Source organism: Sus scrofa, chromosome 1 (assembly GCF_054392235.1).
Source record: "Sus scrofa isolate SSC_HxYL_T2T_F1_AM1 chromosome 1, Sscrofa_HxYL_maternal_Yorkshire_Landrace_v2.0, whole genome shotgun sequence".
NCBI classification, from domain to species: Eukaryota; Metazoa; Chordata; class Mammalia; order Artiodactyla; family Suidae; genus Sus; species Sus scrofa.
This window is the reverse complement of record NC_139383.1, coordinates 86,120,475-86,143,646: the sequence shown is the minus strand read 5'-3', so window position 1 is coordinate 86,143,646 and position 23,172 is coordinate 86,120,475. Positions and strand designations below refer to the sequence as shown.

The following is a 23,172-nucleotide window of genomic DNA, read 5'->3' as shown; positions in this document are numbered from 1 at the left end:
GACCTATACCACAGCTCATGGCAATGCCGGATCCTTAACCCACTGTGCGAGGCCAGGATTGAACCCGCATCCTCATGGATATTAGTTGGGTTCATTACTGCTGAGCCACAGTGGGAACTCCAAAACCAGGCTGTTTCTAATGTTGAGCTAGCTTGGAGTTCCCTGGTGGTCTAGTGGCAAGGATTTGGCACTTTCACCACAGTGACCTAAGTTCAATCCCTGTCTGGGAACTGAGATCCCACATCAAACCACTGTACACTATGGCCAAAACAAAACAAAACAAAAACAAATAATATTGAGCTAGCTTGAAAGCCTAATACCTATCTTTAAAATTTTTAATGGATTCATTTAAAAAGTGCTGTACCACTGATGTGTTTCATGATACGGAAAATGATATTCTGTAGAGAATACATACACTGATGATTTTAAGTCAAAGGGTGAGTGTGAAAAATTGGATTCTGAAAGTAAGCTTTAGAAATAGCTTAGAAATAGCTTTATTTTGCTTATATTTTGTTATGATGTATATATAAAGGTGATATATAATATCCAAGTCTGATTAAGAATAGCTTTTTGCTTTCGATAAGAATAAAATAAAAATTCTACTTCCTTCTTTCTCCCTTTCCTTCCTTCCTTCCTTCCTTTCTTTCTTACTTTCACAGTTGGGTAGCTTTATTAGTACCCTCATTTTCTCAACTTATATTAACACTTCCAAACACAGAGCCTGTTTTACAAGACACTGTCAATTTTCAGTGCCTCTCTCATGGATTATGTAAGCTGTTTCCTATAGTTGACTTTCAGGGACCTGTCTAATTTGGTGTACCTGCCTGTTGTTTCCACTCTTATTTTTCCCCAAATCTGTGCAAGACTTGCTATGGTGGGCCAGAGCTCCTTTTGAAAATTTTAACATTAAAAATTTTGTTAGATGTTTCATTTGGAAATACGTTCAAAAAGAAAGGTTTCAAAAATTGTACAGAGATTTCTTTTGTCCTCCTCTCTTAGCTTCCCCAGATTTTAACCTGGTGTATAACCACAGCAGTAATGATCAAACACAGTACTGTGAACTCCTCTACACACAGAATTTCCAATTTCATTGTTAGTCCCGCTTCGTTCTTTTCTAGATCAGAATCCAGTCTTGTTATCTCTTTTTAGTCTCCTTTATTTTGGTCAGACAGTTGTCTTTTTTTTTTTTTTTTTTTTTTTTTTTTGCTTTTTAGGGCTGCACCTGTAGCATAGCATAGGGGTGGAATTGGAGCCACAGCCACAAAAACTCAGAATCTGAACCGCATCTTCGACCTACACCACAGTTCACGGCAACGCCGGATCCTTAACCCACTGAGCATGGCCAGGGATCAAACACGCATCCTCATGGATCTTAGTTGGGTTTGTTAACTGCTGAGCTACAAAGGGGACTCTTTTTTTTTTTTTTTTTTTAATGGTTGTGGCAAATGGGAGATCTAGATCCAGGATTGAACCTGCACCACAGCAGCAACCCAGGCTGCTGCAGTAGGATTCTTAACACACTTCACTACAGCAGGAACTCTTCTTTGTCTTTTTGTCTGTCATGATCTATGCGTTTGGTCTGCTGTCTTGTAGAATGCCCTTCAGTCACTTTGCCTGTTTCTTCATGATTAAATTCAGGTTATGCACGTATTTGTCAAGAACACCGTGCTAGCAATGCGGTACCTGGTCAGGGCATCATGTCACGTGACATGTGGTGTTCTCACTTCCTCATTTTTAACTTTGCTGTTGCTCATAGAAGGTGCCCTAATACTTAGAATGCCAGCTTTTTTTAAAAAATTATTTTTTATTTTTTTATCTTTTATTTTATTTTCCTTTTTAGGGCCGCCGTCGTGACATATGGAGGTTCCCAGGCTAGGGGTTGAATCAGAGCTACAGCTGCCGGCCTACACTACAGCCACGCAATGCAGCATCTGAGCCACATCTGTGACCTAACTGCAGCTCATGGCACTGCCAGATCCTTAACCCACTGAGTGAGGCCAGGGATCGAACCTGTGCCCTCATGGATACTAGACAGATTTGTTTCCACTGAGCCACAATGGGAACTCCTAAAAATTATTTTTTAATTAAAGTATAGTTGATTTACAATGTTGTGCCAATTTCTGTTGTGCAGGAAGGTGACCCAGTCATACATATATATCTGCAGCATGCCAGCTTTTTGTCTTTGTGCATCTAATTATATTCATTTTTCAGGATCTGTCTTTTTTGTAAAGTTTTATTGAGGTTTAATTGATTTACAATGTTGTGATTGTTTCTGCTGTACAACAGAGTGATTCAGTTGCACATATACAAACATCCATTTTTTTTTTAATCAGATTGTTTCCCCATATAGATGAGCACAGACTATGGGGTAGAGCTCCCTGTGCTACAGAGTAGGTCTGTGGACCTTCCATTCCATATGCAATAGTGTGCCTAGGCCAATCCCAGACCCCTAAGGATCTACCTTTTTTTCGTGGTTTTCCTCTGTTTGCCCCAGTTCACCTGCTCTCTCACTTTTCTACAGTCCTGTTTTCCGTAAGGCCTCCATTATCATGTAATTGTGATCCCTGAACCGCTGTGGCTCCCAGGACACTTCTCTGGTGTCCTTCCATTTATCCTGTCCACACCTGTTCCCAATAACCAACATGGCTTCAAGAATAGAATACCAGAGTTTCGCACTTACTCTTTTATTTATGGAAACGTAATTTTACCTTCTAATTATATAGTAATATTATACTAATATTATCACAGGTATATTGATCAATACAGATTAATAGAGAAATATTGTAACAGTATATTGACTTTTTTTTTTTTTTTGGTCTTTTTTATCTTTTCAGGGCCACACCTGTGGCATATGGAAGTTCCCAGGCTAGGGATCTAATCGGAGTTGTAGCCACCAGCCTACGCCAGAACCACAGCAACGTCAGATCTGAGCCGAGTCTTCACCCTACACCACAGCTCACTGCAATGCCGGATCCTAAACCCACTGAGCAAGGCTGGGGATCGAACCTGAAACCTCATGGTTCCTAGTTGGATTCGTTTGTGCTGCGCTGTGATGGGAACTCCTATACTGACTTTCTAGCTTAGACTGTTAATGTTTACATCTTCAGTGATTTGAGGGGCAGAGGACAGGGGAAGATGGGGTGCAGTGGTATTTGGAGAGTAATTTTAAAGTGATTACTAGACGAAATTGCTCTTAGTTCCTTTGTTCATGTATTCTTATTCCTAACACCAGCATTATAGGTAACTATTAATGGAATAGTGAAAATTACCAAAAAATTATGAGCATAATTAATAACCTCAAATCTGAGAGTACTTATTCAGAAAAAGGACACCTGTCATATAGAGAGATTAATTTATAGTTAATATCAGTTTTATACAGCAGATGATAATAGAAATAAGATTAACATTCCTGGAATGAAGGCTTTCTTGTCCTTTTTTTCTTTTTTTCTTTTTGGCTGCGCTCATGGCATATGGATGTTCCTGGGCCTGGAATCAGACCCGTACCACAGCAGTGACCCAAGCTGCTGTAGTGACAACATTGGATCCTTAACCTGCTGTGCCACAAGAGAACTCCAAAACTTTCCAGTCTTTTTTTTTTTTTTTAATTTTTTAGTTAAAATTTTCCACTCTTAATGACTGTACTGCTGACTTATTTGAAATTGTAAAGCTGTTTTCTTCCTAAGGACTGAAAGAACATTGGCTGCCATGAATTTAATGTGTCCTCATTCCTTTCCTAGGATTTGGCTGCTTTCCACAGTTTATAGGTGGGAGACTGGGCACAGATGTCATATGATGCCTTGTCAGACATCAGATTAGATGCAGAGGCAGGGGTGGGACTGGGCCCTTGGGTGTGTGTGGATTCCCTTGGCCACCATCTGACTGTCATTTCTGGCATATGAGAGCATTTTTCTCAGGTGCGGAGACATCAGGTAGCATGAAGTAATGGATTGTAGAAATATACTTTTTTTCTTTTTGCTTTTTAGGGCTATTCCTGCGGCATATGGAAGTTCCCAGGCCAGGGCTTGAATTTGAGCCACAGCTGCCGGCCTACACCACAGCCACAGCAATGTGGATCCTTAATCCATTGAGCGGGGCAAGGGATCCATGGATACTAGTTGGATTCGTTTCTGCTGAGCCACAATGGGAACTCTACTTTCTTTTTTGAAAAGAACGTTTATGCTTTAACATAGCATCATGTATAATGCCCCATGGTAAAGCCCAACCGAGCTTCCCATCTCTGAGGAAACGAGCATTACTGTAAATTAGCGCCAGAGCAGAGAAGTGACCCTATTTCTTCTGAAATAATACTTTGTCCAACATCATTAAGAGTGAGTTATTATTCTCTTGCTGATTCTTTCTACATGAGTTATTAATGTATTAAATCAGAAGGCACTGGGGAGTTGTTCCTAGGGGCTTGGGAATGTAATTCAAAGGTTTCAGTATTCACCTTTACCTTAAACATCACGTAAATTGGTATTTACATGTGTTTGTAGGTGTGTATACACACCTACACACACATTTCACACCTCCATTTCTTTGTACACACCTTTTCTTTCTACCTGAAATCCATCCTTTATTTTTCTCTTGTGCCAAGAACTTATGACTCCCATCAGCTGTCCCCTTGATGGAGATGAAGCTGCTTCGATCTTACAGTCAGGCTGCTGTTTTCCTCTGTCTGCCTAGAACAGTTTGTCCTCACTGCTGTATCAGTTTTTGTTTGCTGATCATCTTTTTCCATGTTTTTCCACTCCCAGTTGAGTGTGTGCTTCCCTAGGAGGATGGGAACTGCCTCTTTCAATTTCATAGTCTGGAATCTTTTCTTTGGGGTCTCACCTATGGCATGTGAAAGTTCCTGGGCCAGGGATTGAACCTGTGCTACAGCAGTGACTTGAGCTACAGCAGTAACAACACCGGATCCTTAACTTACCGAGCCACCAGAAAACTCATACAGTATACATTTAAAAACCTATACTGTCCAGGAGTTTCCATTGTGGCTCAGCAGGTTAAGAATTGACTGGTATCCATGAGGATTCAGATTTGATCTCTGGCCTCGCTCAGTGGGTTAAGGACCTGTTGTTGCCACAAGCTGTGGTGTAGGTCATAGACACGGTTCGGTTCTGCTGTTCCTGTGGCTGTCGTATAGGCTGCAGTTGCAGATCTCATTCAATCCCTGGTCTGAGAACTTCCATATGCCGCATGTGCGGCCCTTAAAAAAAAAATCTATCCTGTCTGATATTTGAGAAAAAAATTCCATCTTTTTTAAAAATTTTTGCCTTAGAAAACTCCCTCTTTTTAAAAAAGCCACACATTTTTGTCAAAGTCTCTGATGCTGAAGAGATTCTCTGTGGGATGCTCATTAGTGCTAAAATCGAAATATAATCAGCAGGTGGTAACATGAAGTGATACCGATAGTCCCACTGCTATGAATACAGGAATCTGCACAATGATTGCATAGGGGGCCCTTTTGTTCCTGAGATTCATGTTCTAACTCCTTTTCCTGCTTTTATATAAATATATCTATATCTATATATCACAGCTTTTTTTAATCCATTCATATGTTGATGGACACTTAGGTTGCTTCTATACCTTGACTATTTTTAGTAATGCTCCTGTGAACATTGAGTTGCATGTATCGTTTTGAGTTAGTATTTTTGGTTTTTCTGGATATTTACCCAGGAATGCAATTGCTAAGTCATATGGTAGATCTATTTTTAGTTTTTTTACAAACCTCCATACTGTTTTCCACAGTGGCTGCACCACTTTACATTCCCATCAACAGTGTAGGGGGGTTCCCTTTTTTCCACATCCTTGCCAATGTTTGTTATTTATGTTCTTTTTAATGACAGCCATTCTGACAGGTATGAGGTAATATCTCATTATGGTTTTGATTTGCATTTCTCTGATGACTATTGATGGTGAATATTTTTTCATGTGCCTATTTTTTTTTTTTTTTTAAATGACTGTAGGTCTTCTGCCCAATTTTTAATCAGTTGTCTGGGTATTTTTTTGGTTATTGAGTTATTTGAGCTATATGTTTATTTTAAATATTAACCCCTTATTGGTCATATCATTTGTCAATATTTTCTTCCATTTAGTAACTTGTCTTTTCATTTTTTCAACCGTTTCCTGAGCTGTGCAAAAACTTTTAAGTTTAATCAGATGGCATTTTTTTTTTTTAAAGGTGAATTTTATTTTTTTTTTTATTTATTATTTTTGTTGTTGTTGTTGTTGTTGTTGCTATTTCTTGGGCCGCTCCCGCAGCATATGGAGGTTCCCAGGCTAGGGGTCGAATCAGAGCTGTAGCCACCGGCCTACGCCAGAGCCACAGCAACGCGGGATCCGAGCCGCGTCTGCAACCTACACCACAGCTCACGGCAACGCCGGATCGTTAACCCACTGAGCAAGGGCAGGGACCGAACCCGCAACCTCATGGTTCCTAGACGGATTCGTTAACCACTGCGCCACGACGGGAACTCCGCATTTTTTTTTTTTTTATTTTTGCTTTTGTTTCTTTTGTCTGAGGAGACAGATACCAAAAACATTGTTCTGATTTATGGCAAAGAATGTTTTGCCTGTGTTCTCTTCTAGAAGTGTTATGGTTTCTGGTCTTAAGTTTAGGTTTAATCCATAAAACTGTACTCTTATTTTTATTTTATTTTTTATTTATTTTTTCTTCTTTTTATGGCTGCACTTGCAGTATATGGAAGTTCCCAGGCTAGGGACTGAATTGGAGCTGTAGCTGAGGCCTATGCCACAGCCACGACAACATGGGTTCTGAGCCACAACTACAACCTATGCCACGGCTTATGGCAATGCCAGATCCTTAACCCACTGAGTGAGGCCAGGAATCAAACCCACATCCTCACAGACACAATGTTGAGTTCTTAACCTTCTGAGCCACCATAGGAACTCCTGATTGTTTTTAATTTAATATAAGACTCTTTATTGGCATGATTTTTTTTTTTCCTCAATGGAAGACAAATCTTTGTTTCCCCTCTGTCCCTTAATTAATTGTTAAAGTAATGAGGAGGTCTTATTATTCTGGGTAATTTATTGAATACCATGAAGCAGTTAGTCACACACTGGCAGTTCTTCAGAGGAGGTGGTTCGCAACGCCAGCCCATTTCATTTGATGTGCCAGCCCTTAGAGTCGTGTGTTCCAGGGATTTGCTAATCACCAGTTGGCAACTGATTTACAAGGCAGGAAGGACAGAAATCTTGAATGCCGGCCACCAACTCACTAGCAAGGCAGAGTGTGTACTGGCTTCAAGCCTTGGCTTTTGGCATGCAGATCTTGCTGCCTGGGGAAAGAAGACGGTGGTGGCAAAGAGCCTGCATGCTACCTTTGGCATGCTTGCCAGATGTTATCAGCATTGTTCCTGACCATCATTTTGGTTTAGCAGCTGAGAACTGCTAAGTAAAATGTGTTATTTTAGTTGAATATGGCTGTCTCCCTGTTTGTTTGTTCCTTTGTCTATCTGTCCATATTTCTGTTGGTCCATGCATCCATCTAATACTGCATTTAAGCCATCCATGCATAGGCTGGAATTAACCTCTGAAAGCACTGTTTAGAATTAAAGTTGGGAAACCTTCTCTTCTCTTTTCCCTTCCCTTCCCTTCTCCAGCCATCCTGAGGCTCATGGAGTTCCCGGGCTAGGGATCAGAAGCGTTGCCATAGTTGCGACCTGTGCAGAAGCTGCAGCAATGCCGGATCCTTAACCTACTGCTGTGCTTGGCCAGGGATTGAGCCTGCACCCCAGTGCTCCAGAGATGCCACTGATCCTGTTGTACCACAGCAGCAACTCCTATTTTCATTTCATTTCCTTCCTTTCTTCCTTCCTTCCTTCCTTCCTTCCTTCCTTCCCTTCCCTTCCCTTCCCTTCCCTTCCCTTCCCTTCCCTTCCCTTCCCTTCTCTCTCTCTCTCTCTCTCTCTCTCTCTCCCTCTCTCTCGGCCACAGTGTACAGCAGCTTATGTAGAATCTCAGTTCTCAGACCAGGAATTAAACTCGGGCCCCAGTGGTGAAAGTTCCAATTCCTAACCACTAGACCATCAGGGAACTTCTGGGAAACATTTTCTGTAAAGGGTTTGATAGTGAGTATCTTAGGCTCCTAGGCCACACTGCCTCTTGCAACCACTCAGCAGAAACAGCCATAGATTATATGTAAATAAATGGACATGATTGGTGCCAATAAAACATTGTTTACAAAAGTTTCGATTTGCTCACCCCTGGTTTAGAGTGTTGAAGGTATCTGACAACATATCTTGTGTGCTACACAAAAACTTTAAAAATATGCTTTAAATGCTTGTACATGCCTTGGGTTTGTTAGCTCAGTTGTCATCTGCATTGAGGTTTACCCATAAAGGTGGTTTTATAGGTCTTACTATTTTTAAAATTTATTTATCTCTATTTATCTATGTACTTAAATATATTGGTAATTTAAAACTTATCTCTCTGGCACTGGTTATAGAAAAGTCATTGGATTGGGAATACCCAAAATTACAAGGAATAAAAATTTCCTGCCTATCACTGATAACAGCACCATTAAATTTGATAGTTTTTACTTAAACTAGGATTTCCAAAACTATACTTTGATATGAAAACGTAACTAAGTTATATTGCTAAGTGGTGAAAGGAGGTTGAAGAAGGTTTCTACAGAGGGAGTACAGTATGATTCTATTTGTGGAAATAAGATTTACATATGTCACATGTAGTTGACCCTTGAACAACATGGATTTGAACTGCACAGGTCCAATTGTATGTGAACTGTTCTCAGTAGTTAAGTGCTATGTGGTACTGTGGTCCACAGTTGGCTGAATCTGCAGATGTGGAATCTAGGATGCAGAGGGCCAGCTGTAAGTTATACTCAGATATTTGCATGGATGTTTATGCCCCTCACCTCCACGTTGTTCAAGGGTCAACTATCTGTGCATATTGAACTATTATAAATATCAGAAAGATTGTGAATCAGTTAGTTTTCAAGGGATGAGATCACCTAGCCAATATTAGCAGAAGAGATTAACTGAAGGATCGTGAATAGCTCAGAGGTCTCTGGAGTGCCTAAGAACCAGGCTTATGCCACAGTTTCTTGGCATCACTAGTGTTGCAAAGATGCCCAGCAGCTGTCACTGGACCTAGAACTGTGTGTCTGAATCATTTGGTACCACTGAGCTTGGATGCTGGATCGACCTCCACTGGTACCAGTATTCTGAAATGGATTCTGGATACTTGCTAGTCCTCTGTGTCATCAGCTTCCCATTCAGAGTCTGGCATGGGTGGTCGCATTTGTTTGGCAGAGTCCACGTTTTGTGTTCTAGCTGCCCAGGAAGCTGGGAAAGTGAATGTGTGGACTTGACTTCTATAGTAGACCAAGGGTCCTGCCTTTTGACAAAGGACTGTAGATAATTAAGAGGTCCGGACAACAGAAAGAGTGAGAGCTGTCCACTGGAGACACCACAGAAATTGTTGGTATTCATTACTTCTGGGCAGTGGAGTTGGAAGGGCTGACTGGGGAGCAGAGGGAATCTTTTATTTTACTCTTCTGTGCTCTTTGAATTAAAAAAAAAAAGCTCATATAACAATGATAATTAAAAAAAAAACCATGTGGAGAAGGAACAAAAGGGAACAACCTTTTTTTCTGCACACTTCCATTGTTAGACTGTTGCACAAAGGAATCAAGAGGCCTTCCCAGCATAACTGGCTAATTCCATCAACATCCTACTCTGTTTCACTTAAAAATTCATCTTCCTATTACCTCTTAAATTCAGTCGATTCTATGTTATTTGCACTTGACTGGGCAGAGAGAGACATCATGAACATCACGAAATGATTTTCTCTGGAATACCAGCCATTTATTCTTCCTTTGGGCCTGGTACATCCAGTTCAGTTTATCTCTTTGAGGTCTGCAGGATTCAGCTTTGAAAATTAAGATGTTGTCAGCGGCCATGATTGATGAAATGTTCATTTTGCAAGATGCAAAAATAAAATATACTTAAAAAGGGGCCCCTGCTTTCCCCCCGCCCCTGTTTTTCAAACACCTATGCATTTATTTGCTCCTTGATAGAAAACTTGTCTGAGAACTTAGTACAGTCCAGTCAAGTTTTAGTAGACATACTAAAATTTTTTTAAACTTCATTTTTTAGAATAGTTTTAGATTTACATAAAATGTATGAAGATACTACAGTGTTCCCATACACCCCACACTCAGTTTCCTCTTTTACTTTTTTTTGGCTGCACCTGCAGCATACAGAAGTTTGTGAGCGAAGGATCAAACACGCCCCACAACAGCGACAATGCTGGATCTTTAACCCACTGTGCCACAAGGGAACTCTCAATTTCCCCTGTAATTAACCTTATGTTAGTACGGTACACTTGGTACTGTGTGAATGAACCAACGTTGATACATGAATACTGACTAAAGCCCCAACTTTATTAAGGTTTTCTTAGTTTTTACCTAAAGTCCTTTTTCTGTTCCAAGATAGCTAATTTATCTTGGACCTTTTCATCTGTGTAGCATATGCAATAAATGACTTTTCTGTCATAAATAATTTAAGGAATTTGGGGGAGAAAAAATCAAATAAAACTCTGCCACAATGTGGTTCTTGTATTCTGTTATGCACAAGTGTCACATGAGGAAAAATAACTAACCTTTCCTTTTTTTTTCTTGTATATTCAGTGGAACAGGTTCCCATAGAACCATACACTATCCCTCTGTCCCAGGCCGAAGTCATCCAAGAAGGGAGTGATGTGACTCTTGTTGCCTGGGGCACTCAGGTCAGTAGTGGTCATACCAGCTGGTCATGCCCATCTGGTGTTGGGAAACTCTCATTTTTTTTCTTTATTACTCAGTGAATTTTATTGCATTTATAGTTGTACGATGATGATCACAACCAAATTTTATAATATTTCCACCCCAAACCCTCAGTGCATCCCCCCACAACCTGTCTCCTTTCGAAATCATGTTTATCAAAGTCTGTGAGTCAGTATCTGTTCTGAAAAGAAGTTCACTGTGCCCTTTTTTTAGATTCCACATGTCAGTGATAGCATTCGATGTTGGTTCTCATTGTCTAATAATTTCTATGTCCATCCATGTTGCTGCAAATGCTGTTATTTCGTTCCTTTTAATGGCCGAGTAATATTCCATTGTGTGCGTGTACCACATCTTCTTTATCCACTCCTCTGTCAGTGGACATAGAAGTTGTTTCCGACCCATGAAGAAAACCACCCATCAGGAGAGAGGACAAGATGGCAGAGGAGTAGGGGGACACGCTCGCCCTCTCCCACAAACACAACAAAAAAAAGCACATCTACAGAATAAATGACTCGCACAGAACAGCAACCAATCGCTGGCAGAAGAACCTAAACTCCAATAATGGCAAGAAGTTCATGACATTACTGGGCAGAACGGGAGAAAGGAGAGTGAGAGAAGGTGAATCCGAGCGGGATGGGCGCTTCCGAAAGGGAACTGCAGAGGAGAAAGGGATCCCGCACCCTGGAAAGTCACCTACCAGGGGAAAGATCAAACAAACCGGAGGGATCTCCAGATGCAGAGAAGAGTGTAGCAGTAAGTTGGAGTACGGAAAAGCTGATCAAGAACCGAACAGACCATCTGAACTACGGGCACAGTCACCAAAAATTGAGACGCCTGGGTGGGGGTTGGGCACCGAGACCTCGCCTCCAGAGGTTAGTCCCCGGGCTGGGGAGGCGGGGCAGAGCGGAAACTGCTTGGGAGGTCTAGAAACCATTTGACCGGGCAGAGACTGCCTGGGAGACTAGAAAACAAAGCTGTCGCAGAGGAAGGGAACAGTACTCTAGGGGCGGGGAAGTGGAAAGCCGCATCAGAGGGAACCTGGGAGAAGAGCCTGGTCTGCGCCCGTGCTGGGGAGGGGAAAGAAGGGGTGGGTCCCCATAGAATACCCCCCACGCCACAGCAAGCTCACAGGCCTGCTAGCTAGCTGAAAGCTGTGCTTCCCAGTGCATCCCCTCCCCCCACCCCCGCCACCCCCTACGCTCTCACCGGACCTGGGGCTGCCTGCCATCCAGGAGGGCTGGCCTCAACAATTGCCTGAAGCCTACCACCGCAGGGGCTGTCCCTGCACAGGCCTGCTTGCCCTTTGGAGGGGCTACACTTCCGCAGAACAGCACCAAACACCACCAGCCCCCGAGAAAAGGCCTGCAGCCCAGAAAAGCTAGAACAAGCTTAGGCAGGCCATGAATAGATCGGCCTAATTCTCTGATGGTTTTTCTGAGTCAGGTGGCCCCGGGGAGGAGCCTCTTGGGTTTCCAACGCCCAAGCCCCCAGGGGATGCTCTAGTGGATCAGCTGCATAGGACTGCCAGCTCCAGGCAGGACCCCCTGCAGCCCAGAAAAGCTGCAACAAGCCTGGCCGAGTCGGGAAAAGATCTCAGACGGTTTTTCTGAGTCGGGCTGCCCTGGGGAGGAGCCTCTTGGGTTTCCAGTGGCCGTGCTACCTGCCCAAGCCCCCAGGGGGTGCCCCACTCCCACGAAATAACTGCTCAGCACCACCAGCCCCCTGGAAGAGCCCCTGCAGCCCAGAAAAGCTGCAACAAGCTCGGCCTGACTGTGAAAAGATCCACCTACATTCTCAGGCTGTCCTTCTGAGTTGGGCTGCCCCAGGGAAGAGCCTCTTAGGTTCTCAGTGACCCAGATAGCTGCTCCAGCAACCAGGGGGTGCTACACTCCTGAGGAGCAGCTGCCCAACACCGCCAACCCCCTGCAAGAACCCCACAGCCCAAAAACACCAGAGCAAGCTCTGCATGACCAAGTGAAATCTGCTACCATCGTGGTGTGGACCTCCCAGTCCTGTCTGCCCTCAGGAAGTCCTCCTTTGCTTCAAAGAAACACTGTTAGCCCATCAACACTCCATAAAAGCCACACTGCCTCAAAAAAGATTGACCAACAACGCCAGCCCTCAGGAAATATTCCACGGCAGTGACAAGGCAAACACTGCCTGATAACGGAGAGTACAACTCCCTCAGGAGAAAGAAAACAAGAAGCAAGATGAAGAAGCTGAGAAACCACCCCCAGTCAAACCAACAGGAGAACTCACTTAAAACAGTCAACAATGAAACAGATCTCTGTAGTCAGACAGACCTGGAGTTCAAAAGAGAAAGAGTGAAAATACTGAAGGAATTAAGAGAAGATATGAACAGTAATGCAGATACCCTCAGAAAGGAACTAGAAAATATAAGGAGGAGCCAAGAAAAACTAGAACATTCATTTGCAGAGATGTAAACTGAACTAGGGGCAGTAAAAACCAGAATGAATAATGCAGAAGAACGAATCAGTGATATGGAAGATAGAATAATGGAAATCACTCAATCTGGTCAACAGACAGAAAACCGAATCAAAAAACTGGAAAGCAATATAAGAGACCTATGGGATAATATAAAGCAGGCCAATCTACGCATAATAGGAATTCCAGAAGGAGTAGAAAAAGATAAGGGAATGGAAAATATATTTGAAGAAATTATTGCTGGAAACTTCCCAAATCTAAAGGATACTGGATTCAAGATACAAGAAGCACAGAGGGCCCCAAACAAACTGAACCCAAACAGACCCACACCAAGACACATCATAATAAAAATGGCAAAAGTTAGTGATAAAGAGAGGATCCTAAAGGCAGCAAGGGAAAACCAGAATGTTACCTACAAGGGAACCCCCATAAGAATATCAGCTGATTTCTCTACAGAAACACTACAGGCCAGGAGGGAATGGCAAGAGATATTTAAAGTGCTCAAAGGAAAAAATATGCAACCTAGAATACTCTATCCAGCAAGAATATCATTTAAAATAGAAGGGGAAATGAAAATTTTTCCCAACAAACAAAAACTTAAAGAATACAGCAACACAAAACCCAGGTTAAAGGAAATATTGAAAGGGCTTCTCTAAACCGAAAAGAAAGGAAGGAAAGGGAAGAAAAAAGAAAAGAAAAAAAAAAGAAGAAGAAGAAGAGGAAGAACTAGGACTGAGGAAACCACAATCAGAGAGCAGTCACTCAAATAAGCCAGTGTACAGATTTAATCATGAACATGCTTCAAACAAAATAAAATTAAAAAGAAAAAAATAAAAAAGAGTCATCAAAACCATAAAATGTGGGCAAGGGATGTTAGGAAGTAAATAACCCTTTTTGTTTGTTTGTATGTTTCTCTTCTTAATTTTAATATAGTAATGAAGTGTTTGAACTTACAGGACCATCAGGCTAAAACACACAATTATGGGAAGGGGTTAGCATACTTAAAAAACAGGGCAACCACAAGCCAAAAACAAATATTGCATTTGAAAAAAATGAAAAAAAAAATACACTCGAGCAGATAATAACAGGAGACCATCCAACCAAAAAAAAAAAAAAAAAAAAAGGAAGAATGGAGAACCATAGAATCACCTGAAACTCGAGGTTCAAATGGCAATAAATAATCATCTATCAATTATCACCTTAAATGTCAATGGACTGAACGCCCCAATCAAAAGACACAGAGTGGCTGAGTGGATAAAAAGGCAAAAACCTTCAATATGCTGCCTACAAGAAACTCACCTTAGGACAAAAGATACATATAGATTGAAAGTGAAAGGGTGGGGAAAAATATTTCACTCCAATAGATATGACAGAAAAGCAGGAGTCGCAACGCTCATATCAGACAAAATAGACTTTAAAACAAAAGACATAAAGACAAAGAAGGACACTATTTAATGATTAAGGGATCCATCCAAGGAGAGGATGTTACTATCATCAACATATATGCCCCAAATATAGGAGCACCCAGATACATACAACAAATATTAACAGACATAAAGGGAGATATTGATGAGAATACAATCATAGTAGAAGACCTTAATATCCCCCTCACATCAATGGACAGATCCTCTAGACAGAAAACCAATAAAGCAACAGAGATCCTAAAGGAAACAAAAGAAAAGTTAGACTTAATTGATATCTTCAGAACACTACATCCAAAAAATCAGAATACACATTCTTCTCAAATGCTCATGGAACATTCTCAAGAATCGACCACATATTGGGACACAAAGAGAATCTCAATAAATTTAGGAGCGTAGAAATTATCTCAAGTATCTTCTCTGACCACAATGCCATGAAATTAGAAATCAACCATGGGAAAAGGAAAGAGAAAAAACCTACTCCATGGAGACTAAACAACATGCTACTAAAAAACCAATGGGTCAATGAGGAAATCAAGAAGGAAATTAAAAACTACCTTGAAACAAATGATAATGAAGACACAACCTCTCAAAACCTATGGGATGCTGCGAAAGCAGTGCTCAGAGGGAAATTTATAGCAATACAGGCCTTTCTCAAAAAAGAAGAAAGATCCCAAATTGACAACTTAACCCTCCACCTAAACGAATTAGAAAAAGAAGAACAAAAAAGTCCTAAAGTCAGCAGAAGGAAGGAAATTATAAAGATCAAAGAAGAAATCAATAAAATAGAGACTCAAAAAACAATAGAGAAAATTAATAAAACCAAGAGCTGGTTCTTTGAAAAGGTGAACAAAATTGACAAACCCCTGGCCAGACTCACTAAAAAGAGGAGAGAAAGAACCCAAATAACCAAAATTAGAAATGAAAAAGGAGAAATCACAACGGATACAGCAGAAATACAAACAACCATAAGAGAATACTATGAACAACTGTATGGCAACAAGTTTGACAATCTGGAAGAAATGGACAATTTTCTAGAATCTTACAGCCTGCCAAAACTGAATCAAGTAGAAACAGACCAACTGAACAGACCGATCACTAGAAATGAAATTGAAGAGGTCATAAAATCACTCCCTACAAATAAAAGTCCAGGACCAGATGGCTTCACACGTGAATTTTATCAAACATTTAAAGAGGAATTGGTGCCCATCCTCCTTAAACTCTTTCAAAAGGTTGAAGAAGAAGGAATACTCCCAAAGACATTCTATGATGCCACCATCACCCTCATTCCAAAACCAGACAGAGATACCACCAAAAAAGAAAACTATCGCCCAATATCATTGATGAATATAGATGCAAAAATTCTCAACAAAATCTTAGCCAACCGAATCCAACAACATACCAAAAAAATTATACACCATGACCAGGTAGGGTTCATCCCAGGTTCACAAGGATGGTTCAACATATGCAAATCAATCAGCATCATATACCACATTAACAAAAAAAAAGATCAAAAATCATATGATCATCTCAATAGACGCAGAAAAAGCCTTTGACAAAGTTCAACATCCATTCATGATCAAGACCCTCGCCAAAGTGGGTATAGAGGGAACATTCCTGAATATAATCAAAGCCATTTATGATAAACCCACAGCAAATATAATCCTCAATGGGGAAAAACTGAAAGCCTTCTCACTCAAATCTGGAACAAGACAGGGATGCCCACTCTCACCACTGCTCTTCAACATCGTTTTGGAAGTCTTAGCCACAGCAATTAGACAAACAAAAGAAATAAAGGCACCCATATAGGAAGGGAAGAGATCAAACTGTCACTGTATGCAGATGACATGATACTATACATAGAAAACCCTAAGGACTCAACCCCAAAACTCCTTGAACTGACTAATAAATTCAGCAAAGTGGCAGGATATAAGATTAACATTCAGAAGTCAGTTGCATTTCTGTATACCAGCAATGAAACATTAGAAAAGGGATACAAAAATACGATACCTTTTAAAATTGTACCACACAAAATCAAATACCTCGGAATACACCTGACCAAGGAGGTAAAGGACCTATATGCCGAGAACTATAAAACTTTAATCAAAGAAATCAAAGAAGATGTAAAGAAATGGAAAGATATTCCATGTTCCTGGATTGGAAAAATCAATATTGTGAAAATGGCCATACTACCCAAAGCAATCTACAGATTCAATGCAATCCCTATCAAATTACCCAGGACATTTTTCACAGAACTAGAACAAACAATCCAAACATTTATATGGAACAACAAAAGACCCAGAATCGCCAAAGCAATCCTGAGAAACAAAAACCAAGCAGGAGGCATAACCCTCCCAGACTTCAAGAAATACTACAAAGCCACAGTCATCAAAACAGTGTGGTACTGGTATCAAAACAGACAGACAGACCAATGGAACAGAATAGAGAATCCGGAAATAAACCCTGACACCTATGGTCAATTAATCTTTGACAAGGGAGGCAAGAACATCAAATGGGAAAAGGAAAGTCTATTCAGCAAGCATTGCTGGGAAACCTGGACAGCTGTATGCAAAGCAATGAAACTAGAACACACCCTCACACCATGCACAAAAATAAACTCCAAATGGCTGAAAGACTTACATATACGACAGGACACCATCAAACTCCTAGAAGAAAACATAGGCAAAACACTCTCTGACATCAACATCATTAATATTTTCTCAGGTCAGTCTCCCAAAGCAATAGAAATGAGAGCAAAAATAAACCCATGGGACCTCATCAAACTGAAAAGCTTTTGCACAGCAAAGGAAACCCAAAAGAAAACAAAAAGACAACTTACAGAATGGGAGAAAATAGTTTCAAATGATGCAACTGACAAGGGCTTAATCTCTAGAATATATAAGCAATTTATACACCTCAACAGCAAAAAAACCAATCAATCAATGGGAAAATGGGCAAAAGACCTGAATAGACATTTCTCCAAAGAAGATATACAGATGGCCAACAAACACATGAAAAAATGCTCAACATCGCTGATTATAAGAGAAATTCAAATCAAAACTACCATGAGATACCACCTCACACCAGTCAGAATGGCCCTCATTAATAAATCCACAAATGGCAAGTGCTGGAGGGGGTGTGGAGAAAAGGGAACCCTCCTGCACTGCTGGTGGGAATGTAAACTGGTACAGCCACTATGGAGAACAGTTTGGAGACACCTTAGAAATCTATACATAGACCTTCCATATGACCCCACAATCCCACTCTTGGGCATCTATCCGGACAAAACTCTACTTAAAAGAGACACATGCACCCGCATGTTCATTGCAGCACTATTCACAATAGCCAGGACATGGAAACAACCCAAATGTCCATCGACAGATGATTGGATTCGGAAGAGGTGGTATATATACACAATGGAATACTACTCAGCCATAAAAAAGAATGACATAATGCCATTTGCAGCAACATGGATGGAACTAGAGAATCTCATCCTGAGTGAAATGAGCCAGAAAGACAAAGACAAATACCATATGATATCACTTATAACTGGAATCTAATATCCAGCACAAATGAACATCTCCTCAGAAAAGAAAATCATGGACTTGGAGAAGAGACTTGTGGCTGCCTGATGGGAGGGGGAGGGAGTGGGAGGGATCGGGAGCTTGGGCTTATCAGACACAACCTAGAATAGATTTACAAGGAGATCCTGCTGAATAGCATTGAGAACTTTGTCTAGATACTCATGTTGCAACAGAAGAAAGGGTGGGGGAAAAACTATAATTGTAATGTATACATGTAAGGATAACCTGACCCCCTTGCTGTACAGTGGGAAGAGAAAAAAAAAAAAAAAAAAAAAAGAAAGAAAGAAAAAAAAAAGAAGTTGTTTCCATGTCTTGGCTATTGTATATAGTGCTGCAATGAACATTGGAGTATGCATGTCTTTTCGAGTCATGGTTTTTTCTGGATAAATGCCTAGGAGTGGGACTGCTGGATCAAATGATAATTCTATTTTTATTTTTTGGAAGAATCTCCATACTATTTTCCACAGTGGTTGCACAATTTACATTCCCACCAACAGTGTAATAGGATTCCTTTTTCTCCACTCTCTCTCCAGCATCTATTGTTTGTAGACTTTTTGGTGTAAGGTGGTACCTCATAGTGGTTTTGACTTGCATTTCTCTAATAATGAGTGATGTTGAACATCTTTTAATGTGTTTTTTGGCCATCTGTATGTCTTCTTTGGAGAATTATCTGTTTAGATCTTCTGCCCATTTTTTGATGGGGTTGGTTTTTTTTTGGTATGGAGCTGCAGAAGGTGTTTATAAATTTTGGAGATTAATCCCTTGTCAGTCACTTTTAAATTCTGATTCTACAAAGAAATGAAAATGCCTTCATTTTAGCTCAAGTTAAGTCATGTCTGGCACTACATCTGTATCTGGTACCAATTTCTGATTGCAGGTGGGAGGTGGGATGCCTTTGCAGTCATATTTCAATATCTTTGCCTATGGTGAAGCCATTAAAAATATGTTGAGAGTTTATAAAAGTGTATTCATTAAAGACCCTCTCTTTTGAAGTGCTCCTTACATATCCTTGGACTTAATATCTTAAGTATTGCTGCCTTGGACTTAATATCTTTTTTCGCCATAATTATTATTTGATTGAATGAAAGATTCTTTACATTCTGTAGTACTTTGCAACTTTCAGAAACTTCGCATACATGATTTTCTATATATTGTCTCCTGATTTTCCTTCTGTTTCTTTAACTATCCTCGTCCTTCCTCCTCCTTTTCTTTTTTATTTTGTTTTTAAAGTGAGTGCATCATCCTCCACTTTCCTTTCAAATGTTGGTCCTCCACAAGGTCCCATGATCTGTGCCCTTCCTCGTCCTATCCTTCTCTAGACGCTCAGCCTACCCTTCTGACTCTCTTTACCGTTTGTGTGCTGATATCATTGAAACCAGTATCTCGGACAAACGGCTGCCTCCTCTTTCTCTAAGAACTCCTTTCCAGCTGTTTTCTAGACATCTGTTTGGTTATTTTTTCTCTCTCTCTTTCTTTTTTTATTTTGTCTTTTTAGGGCTCTAGGTGCAACATATAGAAGTTCCCAGGCAGGGGTCGAATCAGAGCTGCAGCTGCCGGTCTATACCACAGCCACAGCCACAGCCATGTGGATCCAGGATCCAAGCCAAGGCTGACCTATACCGCAGCTCATGGCAATGCTGGATCCTTAACCCACTGAGCTCCGCTTGGTTATTTTGGTAGAAAGTGGGTTTCAAATGCAATTCTTGTGGCAAATCCATTCCCCTGAGTTTATACACTGACTCCATTAAGGGTATCAGCATTCACCTGATTTTTTTCTGTGATCATTCTTCCTCATTTCAGGTTCATGTGATCCGAGAGGTTGCTTCCATGGCTCGGGAGAAGCTTGGAGTGTCCTGTGAGGTCATTGATCTGAGGACTATAATTCCTTGGGATGTAGATACAGTTTGTAAGGTATGAATGTAGCGTCAATAGTGTCATTTCCTCAAAATCCCAGGCTGAACTGATTGGTTCTTTGCCAAGAATTCTTTGTTTTGAAATTTCAAGCTTCATGAGCATTTCCAACTTCTTTGAAACTTTAAAATTGACACCCTGAAGGAAATGTATATTTAACTTAATGCTCAAGGAAACACATCACTTGAGATTTTTCCTTCCTATAGTTCTCTGTTCAAAGTATCACAGTGTGTAGTATTGTCCTTCTTGCAGCCAGTTTGGACTGAGTTGTGTGAGTAATGGACCAAAGCAAATGAGAACGTATTAGGGATGTTGAAACCACCTGCATTTTTTTCTTATTGGTTAGCATTCCATAAGCTAGGTTTAATATAGACCCCTAAATGATTTTGCTGAATTCTCTTTTGTCCCCTTTCCAAAAGAGATGGAGAAAGATTATTAAAAAAAACACAAAACTTCCTTTATATAGTTTCAGCACTGTGGATCACAATTTAATGTCAGGTTGTGGGATTCTGGCTCCGACCTTCAATTTTCGAAGTCACCTGTTTAGATTGATCTCATTATTACTATTCATAGGATTCACGTAGTCCCCTCTCTAGAATATTGTTTAGATTTCATTTACTTGATTGTAGCTGATAACCCTTTATACTAATGTCTAGATAATAGAAGTGCATCTGTTACCAAACTGATATATAAGGAAGGTTAAGCTCTTTTTTTGTGTACATGTTGGTCTTATTTGTCTGCGCTGCATGTATTTTTTCTTTTTTTCTCTCTCTCTTTTTTTAAAAGGCCTCACCCACAGCATATGGAAGTTCCCAGGCCAGGGACTGGTTCCCAGCTGTAGCTGCAACCTGCAACCACAGCTTCAGCAACACTGGGTCCTCAACCTGCTGCTCCACAGAGGGAACTCCTGCGGGCATTTTCAAATCAAGTCAGACATTGTGTTTTGTTCAAAGAGCCAAATATTCCAAATCATGGCTAAACTGGGGCTGATAGACTTTGCTCCAGAGCAGGCTTTTTCTTTGCAACATGTCTCCCTCTCCCTCTCTTGGGGTTTGTATTCATAATAAGAATGGTGCTTTTGCTTGGGGATAGATGGTTAGAACAAGCACTTTTTTGTTTTGTTTTGGCTGTTACTATGGTATAGCACAGGGATTGAACCTGAGCTGCTGCCGTGACAATGCCAGATCCTTCGCTGGCTGTACCACCAGGGAACTCCAGGACAGGACAAGTACTTTTAAGCCTTATTTACATATTTATATACATTATACATTTAAAAATATTTGTAGCAGCTTATGGTAAAACACAAAGAAAATAACCCTCCAAGTTGCTAACCATGAAAGTAAAGTGAGGAAAAGCCAAAGAAAGAAGAACTGACAAATTATTTATATTTATATCCATCTGTTTCTTTGGACAACCCCTCCCTCCTTCCCTCTATTACCCCTACCCTTTATTAAGTCTACTGGTAGCATCTTTTTGTGCTCCTGAAATGTAGACCTTGTTTCTTTTGGGCTCCTACTGCCCTAAGGAAGAAGATGAAAGAGGAGCCTAAAGGCCTCTACTGGATGAGAAAGTAATGCAACAGACCTCTGACCTCTTGATATCAATCTTTTAGTTTTGGGTTGGGTGCTTTCATCATATTATTTTTCTAGTTGATAACCCTCCAGTTATGCCAGTGAAAGCCAGTTTTTCATTTCTTGATTATGTCAGGTCTATTTGTGCCTCTCTTCATTGCTGATCATGGTACATCTTCTGTTTTCCTCCCATGTGTCAAGAGAAAAGGGTTGATACTTGGCATCTTTTCTAGGAATTGGAGATAATTTTAAAGAAGAGGCTTCTATAGCCAAACACTCATATTCAACATAATTTTTTGTTTGTTGTTTTTTAACTACAGTTCAGCTTTTCTTCTTTATCCTTATGAATTCTATACTAATCCATTTAGGCTTATTGTCTCTTTCAGTTAGTGCTGTGTTTTATCACTGGTTTATTTTATTTTTTTAAGGGCTGCACCTGTGGCATATAGAAGTTCTCAGGCTAGGGGTTGAGTTGGAGCTGCGGCCACTGGCCACAGCCGCAGCAACATGAGATCCCAGCCATGTCTGTGATCCCAGCCGTGTCTGTGACCTATACCACAGTTCACAGCAACACCAAATACTTAATTCACTGAGCGAGGCCAGGGATCGAACCTACATTCTCAGGGATACTAGTCAGATTTGTTTCTGGGAACTCCTATTGGTTGTTTTTGTCTTATGATAAAATTAGATTTCTCAACTTTATTCATTATGTGTTAAACTCAACATTAAAATGCATCTTTTGGAATACCTAATCAAGAAAAGCCTATTGAAGGAAAAAATAATTTATTGAACATACACATTGGCATACAGTGCATAGTAAAAGGACTCTGGAACATTGGTTTATGTAACCTGAATTTAACTATGTTTTAAGAACATAGTCATACTTTTTACTTAATCTTCGAAGCATGGTTTGAAACTTATAAGCCTGAGCAGTCGCTTGGGGACAGAGAAAGCAGGAGGGTTTTTTTTTTTTAATAAATTAGTTTTTTATTGAGGTGTAGTTGATTTATAATAATTATATTAGTTTCAGGTGCACAACATAGTGATTCAAAATTTTTATAGGTTATATACCATTTAAAGTAATGAAATATTGGCTGTATTCCTTGTGCTGTACAATATAGCTTTGTCGCTTTTATTTTTTACGTAGTAATTTGTACTTCCCTCCCTCTCTTGCCCCACCCTCTTTCCTCTCCTCATTGGTAATCACTAAATTATTCTCTGTATCTGCAAGTCTGTTTCTTTTCTGCTATATTCACTAGTTTGTTTTATTTTTTAGATTCTGTATGTAAGTGATAACACACAGTATTTATCCTTGTCTGACATCTTTCACTACATGTGATACTGTCCAGGCCCATCCAAGCAGCAGGGTTTTTTTTGTTTTGGTTTAAAAATTTTATTGAAGTATAATTGATTTACAGTGTTGTGTAAAT

The 23,172-nt window shown here is 40.3% G+C and overlaps 1 protein-coding gene across 5 annotated transcripts in view; it reads left to right on the top strand.

Moving 5' to 3' along the window:
- BCKDHB (branched chain keto acid dehydrogenase E1 subunit beta) overlaps positions 1 to 23,172 on the top strand; it is a 263,556-nt gene that overhangs the window by 72,490 nt on the left and 167,894 nt on the right. For 2 of the 5 annotated variants that reach the window (XM_021082900.2, NM_001123219.1), the window contains 2 exon segments: positions 10,676 to 10,773; positions 20,061 to 20,171. In XM_021082900.2, the coding sequence (XP_020938559.1) occupies positions 10,676 to 10,773; positions 20,061 to 20,171 (209 nt within the window). 5 annotated transcript variants of the gene reach the window in all.